The sequence below is a fragment of the Oryx dammah genome, unplaced genomic scaffold (genome assembly GCF_014754425.2).
Source record: "Oryx dammah isolate SB20612 unplaced genomic scaffold, SCBI_Odam_1.1 HiC_scaffold_29, whole genome shotgun sequence".
Classification (NCBI taxonomy): Eukaryota; Metazoa; Chordata; class Mammalia; order Artiodactyla; family Bovidae; genus Oryx; species Oryx dammah.
The window spans coordinates 102094132-102108621 of NW_024070213.1; the positions used below are offsets into that span (position 1 = coordinate 102094132).

A 14490-nucleotide genomic window follows, 5' to 3' on the forward strand; every position below is an offset into this window, starting at 1 on the left:
AACTGGTATTAAAAGGAGGAAAGCTTGAGAAGAAAATGCTTGTAATCATGCAGTAAAAATACTGTAAGAGAACATGGTTTGATTAGAAATGCTCTGGAGTAAAAATTATAGACATTAAAGTCTTTTAATGACTTCAGTACTCAAAAATTTAATATAAAAATATTTGAACTTCTATGATATATAAAGACATATGGTATGTGTGAATCTTCAGTTTTAAAGAAAAATAGAAAGTATGTTAGTGATGACAGCATCAAACTGGGAATTATGAAAGTCTGACTTTAAAGTGAAGTGAAATTGTTCTAGGGATTGGAGGAACTAAGACTGAACCTGCCTCTTTTTGAAGGCTGTTGGGCCAGATCCAATTTTTTTTTTTTCCTCCCTAGCTTGACTAGCTTCCTTTCTTGGCCAAAACCAGAAGTCCAAATTTGGCATTGGCTTCAGGAGCAGCAAATTTAAGTTTTAGCAGATTAGAGCAGTAATTTAATGTATTCAATATGATTAAAATAAAATTAAAATGTCAGTTATGACTGGAAAAAGAGGAATAAATAAAACAAAAATATAGTGTTTACTTTTGGTCTGTATGGAGAAGTTCTCATCTATATGAAAATTAGAATAGGTGCTTGAAAATACTCCTAGAATCTAAAAGATTTGGTACTTAATAATGTTAGGTAATCATAATGAAACTAGGTGGGATAGCAGCTAATTACAGGTCAAAAAACATATTTATCACCATTTGGACACGAAATTGTTTCTTAATTTATATTAATGCAAGCTATAGTGAAAGTGAAAGTTATGTCATCGTGTCCAGCTATTTGCAACCTCATGGACTATACAGTCCATGGAATTCTCCAGGCCAGAATACTGGAGTGGGTAGCCATTCCCTTAGAGAGGAATAAAAAAAATTATTTTTTCCCAGAGTTTTGGTCAGTTTTTAAATTTTTTCTTAAATATTTTGATTCTAAACTTGTATACATTACAGGATAACCCAAGAACCTATGTTCCTTAATGTTTTCATTTTGTTTGATTTTTGCTAGCTTTGTTTTGATAAAGAAATTATGTCCAATTCCCTTTAGGCATATACTCTTTGTGTGATCTTGGGCAAGTTACTTATCAAACTCTCAAAACCAGTTTCCTCTCTAAAATATTGATAGTCATAATATATAAGAGCTTCTGGGAAGACTGAATCAGAGAATTTAAGTAGAACTCATAGCACAGTACCTAGTAAGAAATGCCATGAATATTACTAATTGCAAATAAAACAAAACAAAAGAAGCCCCACACTTATCCTTTAAAAGTAACTGGTGCCAAAGATTACAAGTTTTGAGCACCCACTATGTATCTATAATGTGTACTTCAAGCATTTCCCAAGTTGAACCTCATGTAATCCTCAACAACTAGAAACTGTTAGTATTTAATTTTACAAATGAAAAATAATGCTACACAGGGAAGTTAAATAATGTCCCCAGGCACACAGTCAATAAAAGGAGTAATCATGATTCAAACTGTGTTTGACCATAGAATCTACACCTGTGAAAGTGAAAGGGTGAAAGTGTTAACCGTTCATTAATGTTCCACACTTTGTGACCCCATGGACTGTGGCCCACCAGGCTTCTCTGTCTACGGGATTCTCGAGGCAAGCATACTGGAGTGGGTTGTCATGCCCTCCTCCAGGGGAGCTTTCCAGTCGAGGGATCGAACCTGCGTCTCCTGTATTTCTGCATTGGCAGGTGGGTTGTTTACCATCGGAGCCACTATCAAGCTATGCCTCTTTTTACATTAGAGTGTTATCAGGCTCCAAATTGAACATTTGAAACAAACAAAAAAGGAAACATGGTGGGAAATATTTAAGGCAATAATTAAGAAAGTTTTTCAAATTTTAAGGCAAGATTAGATATTGAAACCTAAGTAGAAATCATAGGTGATATAGAATAAACCAAGAGAGGTACCGGACATAATATTAATATAAATAAAAATAAGCAAATAAATCAAACAAATCAATTGTTGAATCTATAAAATGCTCAGGCTCTTAGTTTCATATCATAGGAAAAACTAACTAGTATCTGACACATAGTTATTTTCAGAACAGATGTGGTTAAAAATTCTTCAACCTTTAGATCTGAGTCAAGGGTCTAAATCTGGCAGCTGGACAAAAATTGCCAACGACTCATGACAAAGCAAAATATAAGGACATTTCATAAAACATGGTCTGTTAATAGGGTATAATTATTTACCTTATGTCATTTAATATAATGACATTTCATGTTAAATATTCCCTAAATTTAAGCATATTTTAAATTCCAGACCAATAGGATATAACTACCATCCAGTCTGTCTTGCTAGTGACCTCCAGATAAAGGCAACAAAAATAATCAAAGCATTTTAGTAAAATTTATAGGATGAATCATGAAAACCCCACATAGGCAATATTGAAAAGTAGATATGTATTTTTACATTTTTCTTTTTTACAAAATCAGATGTTTTATAAAATATTTTATATTATAGAAAAAATTCAAATAATACTATCATCTAATTCCAACAAAGCCGATGAAATTATTACAGTGCCAGCATGCAACTATTCCACTACTGAGAAAGTGTTCCACATAGAATCATTCAATCTAAATCTACAGTAAAATTTAATTCTGATCTCCCTCACTTTGGGGGGGTAAGATATTCAATTAATTTTATTTGAAATTTTTAAGGGAAAACAGTTTTTCTCATGTTTTAAAATTAGATTGTGGTGATACTTATTAGATTAAAATTATATTTCTGTTGGGTAACTGTAAATATATTGACATTTATCAAATTATATTCAGAAAGGGTGCATCTTACACTCTGTGAATTGTATCTAGGAACACCTAGTTAAAAACGCGCCCTCCAGTGGGAAGCGGTGGTTAGTCAGGTAGCTAACTTGGAAGCTGCCTGGCTTCTAACCAGCCAGAAAATACAGAATGTGAGACTAGGAGGTGGGTGAGGCCAGAGCAGCAGTTAAAGATAACATGGTGTTCAATCTGGCCGGAAATGATTAAATCATCTTTGCCTCACTCTTTTCCCATTAAAAAAACAGGCAGAAATAAACATTAGGGAAAATAATTTTCTGCTACTTACATTTTTGCCAAGCCCATTCTTAAAAAAAAAAAAAGAGAAATGCCTTAAAGTAACTACTAGTCACTAGAATATAATCCGCACATATAAAGACCATTCAGTGAAATTAATGACATGCTTCCAAATGCATTTGAGGTTTAAAAAGAAGCAAGTAAACTAAACACATTTCATACTGAGAAAAGAAAACAAAAATGCATGTCATATCAGAAAGCATATTTGGCAATGTTCCATTTTATTTCTATCACTACTATAGTACAAAAGTCAATAAATACAGTGCATACTTATATGCCATTCTTGATAGTAACATTCACCTTTCATATGTCACAGAGCAGGTTGAGATAGATTCCTTCTTTCTGATTCTGAAGTACATGTTAATTTAAAGGGCAAAAATACCCTAACTATCTTTCTTCCTAGGCATATCCTTCCTAAAGTAATGATGCTACTACTTAACAGGTAAGATCTATGGAGTTGTTATTTATTTTAGCAGAATTTCTATTCTTCCTTTCAAAAACAGTGAAGCTGAGACTGTTACAAAGAAATGAACCCGATTAAAACTGGTCTTGTTTTATATTCAAAGTATATTTTAGTTCTATTAAAACACTAATCCATAAACATTTTTGAAATAATATTGATTTTTAAACATTCAATGATTATCCCTTTTTAAATGTTTTGCTATAGGAATTTCAATTATTAAAAAAATTGGACGTTAAAACAAATTTCCTTATACCATCATCTACTGATCTAACAATTTCCATGATTTGCTATATTTGCTTTATCTATCTTTCTAGGTATATTTTTATTACTATATGCTTAAAGGAAATTCTAGACCCTATGCCTTCTACCTCGACTTAGCAAGGTATCTCTGAATAAATATAAAATTAGTAGCTATCACATTTTTCGTTAGTTGAGACATTACAGAATAGAAACATAAATTAAAGTGTATCTATTTTCAATCACGCCATGATGATGCATAATTTTTAGGATTTATTTAAAACATACAGAAGACAGGGCTTCCCAGGTAGTGCCAGTGGTAAAACATTCAGAAGACAAAGTATTAAGATTTTTGAGTGTTTCACTTCCAAGCAAAATATTTTGACTCTATTTTTTCCTATTAGAAATTACAATCCAAAACTATAGGTGAAAATTATTACCATTTTAATATTAAAGAAAAAGCAACAGAAAACTTGTTTTAAGTCATATTTGCTGTTCTATTACATTTAAATATTCCTGCTTAATAATTAAGTCCATAATTGTTCTGAATGTAGAAACAGGGAATACAATCTGCCACTGCACTTATGTATGCAGAGTTTTTATCCTAGAAGTGAGTTGGACAAGCAACAAATATAGTAAAATATTTGAAATTCCAGAGTTTAATTCATAACGTTTAAATGCAATTTACATATATTGGCAGTAAGTATATTAGAATATAATTTCAACATGTATTCACTTCAATTGATACAAAGTAACATAGTCTGTCAGTGTAAAATTTAAATAAAGTTAGTAACACTGATGATATAGCATTATAATTTTCACACATAAATACAAAGAATTTAAATTTATATATGCCACAATACAAATACTAAATGACCATGCTAATGAATCAAGATACCAAGTTAGTATTTTAGCTCCAAGAACCATATTTTGACTTTTACTTAGTTATGTTTTATACATAAATTTTTATATATGTACTTTAGGACTAATGAAGATGTTTAAAATTTTTCTTGCTGAAGGATGTCAATGGATCCCTCAGAAATAAACTGATTAACATGGAGTGCAAAAAAAAAAAAATAAAGACAATTTTCCATCTTTTTAATTTTTCTATATGTCTGTCATTAAATCATACCTTCAAAGAAACCGTCTCTTTGGGGCTGTGCTTTCTCTAGTGGTTTTGTAACAGAAACTTTATTTTCATTGTTTTTGAATAATGCTAGGCGCACAGTGGGATCTAGACAAAAAGAGAGGAAGACAAAAGTTCAGCTCTGGTTCTTTCCTTCTCTCAAATTGCTAAGCATTTTCTATATTAATATTAAAAATAATAGCCATTCTATAAAACTCTGTGAAATTATGATTTTTAAAAAATATCTTTATAATATAATAAAGTACCCAACATCTATATACTCTTGGTTATCAGATTAAGAACTAGCCAATACTTACTACACAGGGAAGAAACACTAATAATGAGAAAAAATTGCATTTAAATTTTCCAGTTATGCCAACAACTTTTTATTTATGGAGTTGTTTTACTGTTTATTTTTTTAACCCCTTTGTTAAATTCCTGATATTTTCATTTGAATACATTTTTTCATGAATATAAATAGATAAAAGCTATTGTCATATGAAAAACCATATACCCTACTTTTCTCCTCTGAACTACAAGAAGGTAAGATATAGGAGATGGAAGCAAGGCAAATGAGATAAGAAACATAAAATATAATTTTCATTGGTTTTACAGATAAATGAATGATTTCTGGTTTGCGTTGATCTATGGTATTTTACATAATGAAGATGTATAAATTCTAAGTAATTTTTATAGCCAAGAGAATGCTGAATCTATTAATTTTACAAAATAAATAATTGTAAAAGTAGGGTCCTATAGCTTTTTATTGATAATAAATGGTTCTAAGGAATGTGAAATGGAGATTTAGTGTGGTTTAATTAAGACAAAAGGTTTGTGTTTGTTGAAGAACTGTAATAAAGAGTAGAAAGTTGTACATTTAAAGTAGGTTAATATACTTTAAAAAAGATAGGTTGTATCTGACTGATATAATGTTGTATGTCAGTTATACCTCAATAAAAAAATAAATGAAGTAGGCTAATGTAAAACCACAATTCAGCACAGTCTACATTTTATTGATAGCTTTATATCATCTTGCAAAAAGAGAATTTAAGAATTTTCTATTAATATCTAGTATAATAGAAGTGAATGTTAAATGAAAAATGAGATTTAAAATATAAAAAAACCCAAATTACTTATTTTAATTAAATGTTAAGATAGCATGTTTTTTTCAAATGTGAATTAGAAAAGCAGAATATTTGCAGTTATTCTCAAGTATGAGTATGCTGAAGATTTCCATTAGTCTTCCAGTTATAATTTACCCTTACTAAGCATGATTCACACGTTTCAGAGAGATTTTGTTTTTCAGATTAGGGAAAATATCAGTCAATATTTGGAAACATCTCATCACTGTAACCCCAGTACTCTTGCCTGGAAAATCTCATGGACGGAGGAGCCTGGTAGGCTGCAGTCCATGAGGTCGCTAAGAGTCGGACACAACTTCACTTTCACTTTCACTTTTCACTTTCATGCATTGGAGAAGGAAATGGCAACCCACTCCAATGTTCTTGCCTGGAGAATCCCAGGGACGGGAGAGCCTGGTGGGCTGCCGTCTGTGGGGTCGCACAGAGTCGGACACGACTGAAGCGACTTAGCAGCAGCAGCAGCAGCAGCATCATTGTAAGCGACCAAGGTATTGTAAGAGTTGGGTGCTTCTAAATGAATTCAATATGAATTATCAATAATAATAATAACAACTATATATTCAATTGAACAAGTATTATATATCACTTAAATCAGTAAACAAATACTGGTATGTTAAAAAGAGCAGTAGCGGACGTCCCTGGTGGCTCAGTGGTAAAGAATCCACCTAGCGATGCAGGAGACATGGGTCCAATCCCTAATCCGGGAAGATCCCGCATGCCACAGAGCAACTAAGTCCATGTGCCACAACTACTGAGCCTGTGCTCTGGAGCCACCGAGCTACACCCACGGAAGCCTGTGCACTTAGAGCTTCTGCTCCCAACAAGACAGACCCCTGCAGTGAGAAGGCTGGGCGCCGCAACAAAGGAGCAGCCCCTCGCCGCAACTAGAAGAGCCACACAGCCAAAAACAAATGCGTGTTTTAATAAAAGAGCATTAGTCAGTCAGGGAAGGTAGATTACTATGGGTTTACGACTGAGCGACTTCACTTTCACTTTATTCTATGATACATTATTATAACCTTTAATTTTTCTACACATTCTCCTTTCTGGCCTTTTCATTTGATCTGTTTGTATTTCCTGACAAGAAATATTATAATTGTACAAAACTAGGTCAGATCCAAGCTCCAATTTTTACTAGTTGTATGATTCTGGACAAATTGGTCCCACCCTCTGCTTCCTTTTTGTCCAATAATATTAACTTTGAAATATTACTGTGCAAATTAACTGTGGGCAAAGCATCAAGACATAAGTGTAGGTAGGTGATCAATAAAGGGCAGCTGCTAAACAGATACTTACAACATAAAAAACAATAACATTTCCTGGAAAAGATCTTAAATCATTACTGGAATAAGGTAGGATATAAAGGAACAGACTATTTGATCCATAATTGACTTCATTTAATTCAATATAGCACATGAAATCAAAGCAATGGATCTTCTCTAAGTTCTTCTGTACTCCTTTGGGCAAATAATAAGCTCTCCATGACTTTATTTCTTAATATGTAAACCATGGATATTGACAGTACTTTCTTCACACTACTATCATGATTAAATAATTCAACACATAAAATATTTAGAAGAGTTGTCTAGTTCTATATTCTCCAGGTAAGAATAATGGAGTGAGTAGCCATTCCCTTCTTCAGAGGATCTTCCCAACCCAGGGATCAAACTTGGGTCTTCTGCACTGCAGGCAGATTCTTTACTGTCTGAGCCACCAGGGAAGCCCTAATTTACTTAATAAGATCATTTTATTCATCAAGAGCACACAGATAATACTACATTTTTAATATTTTTATTTCAAAGCATTCTGATTACATCACCTTAAATGGGTTTAAAATAATTCAAGTCGCAAAGGGAATAATAATAAGGAATAATGATAAGAAACCAAAAATATAGTAATTCTAGATGGGAAAAAAAATCACCTGATTCTAATGGTCCCTGGAGAAACCACCATGAATTATACCATTGCTACCTTCAAAAAATACACAAGTGAGTAAGAAAGCCAGTATATAAGGATATTGTAAAGACCATTCCAAAGTCATTTAAATCTACTCTTCAGCAATCATCAATGGCAGGTCTATGTTGCTGTTTTTTAAATTTTTGTATCTCCAAGTATGACTTGCCCAGTATTTGAGAAATAGGTTTTAAATACATCTTTGTCATTTATTTAGAGAAACCCATAAGTAAACTGCAGTTCATAGGATCATAAAGAGTCAGATACGACTTAGCAATTGAACAAAAACAAGTAATCTGAATTTCTATTATGTATGTGGTTCTGTGCTTGACACTTTATATCCATTACTCCATTTAAGTAACAATTTTCTTTAGGCATTACAATAGCCTTAAAATTATTTCAATCTCTTGACAGATTTTATGAAATAAAATAATCTTATTTCAATCTGTAAAGATCCCAAGCAATCTCTTTACAGTTTCTTTAATCCTAAACTTAGCTCACTGGTTTATCTTATTAATGACATGCATGAAAATCTGAAAATCTGGTTATCATCCATTTTCTGTATGTGCCTTTCAGAGCAATAGTATAAAATAAGTTTTATGTTAAGGTTGAATGACTATAGTTCATTATTTAATAGCGAGTATTATTTACTAATTTAAATTTGCTTTCTCGTGGAAAAGAGTCTGCTTGCAGTGCAGGAGACCCGGGTTCGATCCCTGGGTTGGGAAGATCCCCTGGAGAAGGAAATGGCAACTCACTCCAGTATCCTTGCCTGGAAAATTCCATAGACAAAGGAGCCTGGCAGGCTACAGTCAATGGGGTCGCAAAGAGTTGGACACGACTGAGCGACTTCACTTTCTTTTCTTTCTTTCTCAAATATAGGCTTCCCTGGTGGTTCAGATGGTAAAGAATCTGCATGCAATGCAGGAGACCTGGGTTCAACCTGTGGGTCAGGAATATCCCCTGGAGAAGGGAATGGCTACTCACTCTAGTATTCTTGCCTGGAGAAGTCCATGGACAGGAGCCTAGCAGGCTAGTCTATGGGTTTGCAGAGTTGGACACAACTGATAGACTAAGACTTTCACTTTTTCTCAAACATAAACATATATTTTAAATAACTATAAACTACACACACAGTCATACACATACACAGAGTTATATGCCTTTAGTGATGTTTATCTAATTTACTCCTGATCTGCTTAACAGCTATTTATTGAACATCTACTATAGTATTTCAATGACTATAAAATACACTAAATGACTAAAATATAGGGCTTCCCTCGTAGCTCAGTTGGTAAAGAATCTACCTGCAATACTGGAGACCTGGACTCAATTCCTGGGTTGGGAAGATCCTCTGGAGAAGGAAACGGCAACCCACTCCAGTATTCTTACCTGGAGAATCCTATGCGCAGAGGAGCCTGCAGGCTACAGTCTGGGGTCGCAATAGTCAGACACGACTTAGCAACTAAACCGCCACTACAGTATTAGGTTCAGGGAATTTGGTGGGGAATAAGTGGAGACTGAGTCCTCTATGGTTTTAGTGTTCAAATAAGTTTTATTATTGTTTTATTTAGAGCACAAAGAAGTAACATTTAATCAAAATTCTTTTAAGTTCCTTTTGGGAATCACTGAGGTGAACAAAATAAATCAGCAATAAACTTCACTTTGTCAGTTTGGTCTAAGCTGTTTCCTTTTGATCCTTCCTCCTTAACATGTCTTGTCTCATCATTTTGCAACCTGATCTCTTTGCTATAGCTCATGAATGGCTTAATTCATACTAAAAACTTACCTTTTATTATTTTCTATATGGCTTAATTCTTGGCTATAACTAAATGGTACCAACACAGTCTCAAGCTTTTCTCTTCATTCGCATGGGATCAGCAGATATTTATCGAATGCTTTCCATGTACTTGACACTGTGGTAGGCATTATCAACAGCTGCAAGATGATTCTTATTCCTAGTAATGTGTGTGTACACATGTGTGTGTGCCCAGTTGTGTCTGATTCTTTGCCACCCCATAGACTGTAGCCCACAAGGCTCCTCTGTCCTTAGTATTTCCCAGGAAAGAATATTAGAGTGGGAGCCATCTCCAGGGGAACTTCCTGACTCAAGGATTGAACCCAGGTCATCTGCATTGAAGGCAGATTCTTTACCACTGAGCCATCTGGAAAGCCCAATATCCCTAATGGGAGTTCTATCTTTATAATGAAATTACCTTCTTTTCTTCATCTGGTTTATCTTTCTTCTAACTCTGAAATTTGATATGCATAAATATGATAAATATTGGAAAGCCACCTTATGTTTTCATCCTTACATTCTTAGCCCTTAAACTTTTAACTTGCCATTCGTTCTCCACTAAAATCCCTACACACAGACCTCTCCTCTTTGAAGAAAGCTCCACATCAAAACCAATCACTCTCTTTCTCCATCTGGCTCGTCTCAGTTTTGCTACCAATTATGATATTTTTAGGATATTGACCCTTAGATTTTCAATAAACCAGCAACTCTCACTTCACACATGAAGTTCTTCACTGCAGTACTAACCTCCAAACTTCGCTGGCTATCTGCTAAATTCCTACCCACATCACCAAATTCTGAAATCACTTTTGTCCATGACGTGACAACAAGAAGACAAAAAAACAAAAACCCAACAAACACAAGATCAGTCATCACTGGTTCACACCTAGGTCCATCATGAGGGAAAGAGCAATGACTTACTACAGATAACGATTAGAACCCAATGCTAAACTGAGTAAATCATGGTAACTCCTCACAATTTTAGATTCCGTCCTATGGCTTTCAGTTAATTCCTCCTCACCCTTCTTCTACCCATCCTCTCTCTTCTGGCAGATGACCTAATTTATCCTAATGGAAGTCACCAATATTAAAAGTCCTCCGAAGGCTTTGCGCACTGTTTGCTTTCTTAGCCCCTTGTTTCTCCATTAATCAGTAACCTGAGTGGTATTTCTCTCCTATCTGCTGCTGCTGCTAAGTCACTTCAGTCATGTCTGACTCTCTGTGACCCCATAGAGGGCAACCCACCAGGCTCCCCCGTCCCTGGGATTCTCCAGGCAAGAACACTGGAGTGGGTTGCTATTTCCTTCTCCAATGAATGAAAGTGAAAAGTGAAAGTAAAGTCGCTCAGTCATGTCCGACTCTTAGCGACCCCATGGACTACAGCCTACCAGGCTCCTCCATCCATGGGATTTCCCAGGCAAGAATACTGGAGTGGGCTGCCATTGCCTTGCTCCTAACTTTCTTCAAATAACTAACCCCCTACCTTTTGCCCTATTTTCACTCTCACCTTAATCAAATATTATTGACATAATCCTTGATTAAATAAATATATCTACAAGATACAAACAGGAAATATTTTTAAGGGCATCATCAACAACTGAGCAACTTGCTATAAGGTTTTTCACAGTGTGAAATTTGGATTAATGCTTCCATACTTCTATATTTATGCCCTACCGCCTTGAGGATTACTGCTTTGTTAGACTGAAGGGATTCCATTTAATTTTCTCTTCTCTGACTGTCCCATATGACACTCTCCCTACACCCAGGAGACCAGCGTTCAATCCTCGGGTTGGGAATATCCCCTGGAGAAGAAAACGGCCACCCACTCTAGTAGTCCTGCCTGGAGAATTCCATGGACAGAGGAGGCTGGAAAAAATAGATGTGATTATAAATTAATGTTAATAAGTGTCAGATGAAAACTAAACAAGTACTTGGAAAAAACAAACAAACAAACAAACAAATGGGGCTTCCCTGGTGGCTTAAACAGTAAAGAATCTGCTGCAATGCAAGAGACCTGGGTTTAATCCCTGAGTTGCGAATATCCCCTGAAGAAGGAAACGGCAACCCACCCCAGTCCCCTTGCCTGGAGAATTCCATGGACGGAGGAGCCTGGCGGGTTACAGTCTATGGGATCACAAGGAGTCAGAAAGGACTACACCCACAGAGCTAGTTAGTCTCCCGCAGTTTTATGAACAATGTTGCCCTCTGGTGGCCTGAAATTTTCAAAAGTTGGACCTGTAAGAGATACACATATTTAACTATATTTGAAAATTACTAGTAAATTTTAAAGAACACTGGAGTGGGTTGCTATTTATTTAACAGAATTAAAATGTTTAAAATATAATTTAAATGCATTAAGTAATAAAAGTTTAAAATTATGGCCCTTAGAGTCAAATTGAAAGGGAAAGAAAGTGAATGTCAAAGAAAGTGAAATTCGCTCAGTCATGTCCGACTCTTTACTATAGAGTCCATGGAGTTCTCCAAGCCAGAAAACTGGGGTGGGTAGCCTTTCCCTCTTCCAGGGGATCTTCCCAACCCAGGGATCAAACCTAGGTCTCCTACATTGCAGGCAGAGTCTTTACCAGCTAAGTCACAGGGGAAGCCCAAGAATACTGGAGTGGGTAGCCTAGCCTTTCTCCAGTGGATCTTCCTGACCCAGGAATCGAACTGGGGTCTCTTGCATTGCAGGTGGATTGTTTACCAACTGATATAAGGGAAGCCCAAATTAGTTAATAGCATATCACAACTCATTAATTAATTGCATATAGTAATTGATTGCATTAACACTGGAAAAATTTTTATTCTATAAGAAGAAAGACTGAGTTACAGAGTCTTAAATTATTTGCTCACATATGCAAAAAGACATAAATGCTACATCATCTACCTACTAAAGATTAAAATATAATTGTACAGGATCCCAGTGATTTTCTTTTTCATCTTTAATCTTACCTTTACTATATCTATTCTGGGTATATGTGGTGAAGGGGGAGTAGAGAAAAAGAGTAAGAAAGATTTAAAGGTCATCATTTTGTTTTACACTTCAGAATGCAAATTTCTGAAAGTTGGTTTCATTTCACCAATCTGATAGTGTTTTGATAAAACACTATTTTGAGAAACAAAACAAAAGCTTAATATAAAGACGCAAAACCTCACACAGTAATAAGAATGTGATTTGGCTTACAATCATGTAACTAGAGTAAATATCTCTATAAAAATTATATGATTGCCATTTTGGATCTTTACCTAACAGGTCATGCTTAATGACCACTGGCAAAATGCTAAATTTAAGATATACCTGTTAGCTTGAATATCTGGTTATCCTTTTTCTTTTGTTACCCTATCATGCCCCCTTGTGACAGATAAAAAGAAGTTTAACTTTTGCTTCATAATATTATGTCTAATTTTTGGCCACTGAAGCAATGATTTTTATTTTTATTTTTGTTTAGCATATATTCCTTATTAAAATTTTTCTAAAAATATTACCTACTATGTTGATTTATTAAAAATGTACTCAACCTAAAAAAAACTCAATTACTAGAATAGCAAGAAAGACCTATATATTTTCAGAGACAGAGTCTAACAAGACAAAATTTTCCTTAGCTTCACTATCACAGACTATTGCAAATACTGTAAATAATTTTAAAAATTAGATCTTGAACATTAATAAATATGTGTTGAACATTGGCTGAATCAGTTCTTTTTTTTTTTTTTTTTTGAATCAGTTCTTAAGCTACTTTTGGTATTTGAACTTGCTCCAGGAATTTCAGTAACTTTTATTAATCTCAAAACATTTATTTAAATGTTGCTTTTGATACTGTTGAAAGTGAGTAGAAATATCCATCAAAGCAATATAACATTATCAAACTACCCTGAATTACTGCACTGAATTCCACTTCCCTAGAATTGAAGGAGAGTCTCACTATTTTTAAGGGTTTGGGGTTATATGTCCCTGGGTAACCACCACAGAGTGTTCAGGTCACAGAGCCTGGATGGACTGGGTAGGAGTTTACAGCATAAGAGTACAGGATGTACCAAACAATCTGACAACAAAGCAAATATTGACATTTTCTCTAAAAAGGCTTGACATTTTAATTCTTTAAACGTAAAAATCTTTGAGTACACACAAAAAATCACACTTATCTAAACAGATAAAAGATAAAATTAAGATATCACTATATAAGGCCAAAAAAGGAAAGTTGAACATTTATGAATATAAAAATGAGTCATCAGTAATTTATCAATGGCTAGTAACTGCTGTGTTAACAAATATCAGTTATTCCTCAGAAACCAACAGTATCTTGGTTATTTTGTTTCTAAAAATTATATATATATATACACACACACACACACACACATATATTTCTTAGAATTCTAGAATTGAATTGATCAAAGTAATAAATAGAAAATTAATAAAGGTAAAAATTAATCTGAGTGTTTCTTTGTATACTGGTATAAGCTAGAACTATAGGATAAATATAGACTCCTTGCTTATCTCAGGAGTAATGGTACTTTTATGGAAACATTTCACTGACATTAAGATTTTTATAAAGAAAATTGATGAATGAGAGAAAGCAGATAGAAAAGAATGTCATGTTACTTACATTGAGCCTATGAGTCCATGAGTAAACACAAAGTTACATGAAATATACAAATAACTT

At 34.3% G+C, this 14490-nt stretch overlaps 1 protein-coding gene across 2 annotated transcripts in view; it reads right to left on the reverse strand.

Moving 5' to 3' along the window:
- The window catches only part of LRRIQ1 (leucine rich repeats and IQ motif containing 1), a 208903-nt gene that overhangs the window by 56246 nt on the left and 138167 nt on the right, over positions 1 to 14490 (reverse strand). Inside the window, exon 23 of one of the 2 annotated variants that reach the window (XM_040234476.1) lies at positions 4946 to 5047. In XM_040234476.1, coding sequence (XP_040090410.1) covers positions 4946 to 5047 — 102 coding nt within the window. Of the gene's footprint in view, positions 1 to 4896; positions 5048 to 14490 lie in introns of those variants that run through there. The other variant, XM_040234475.1, reaches the window with a different exon arrangement.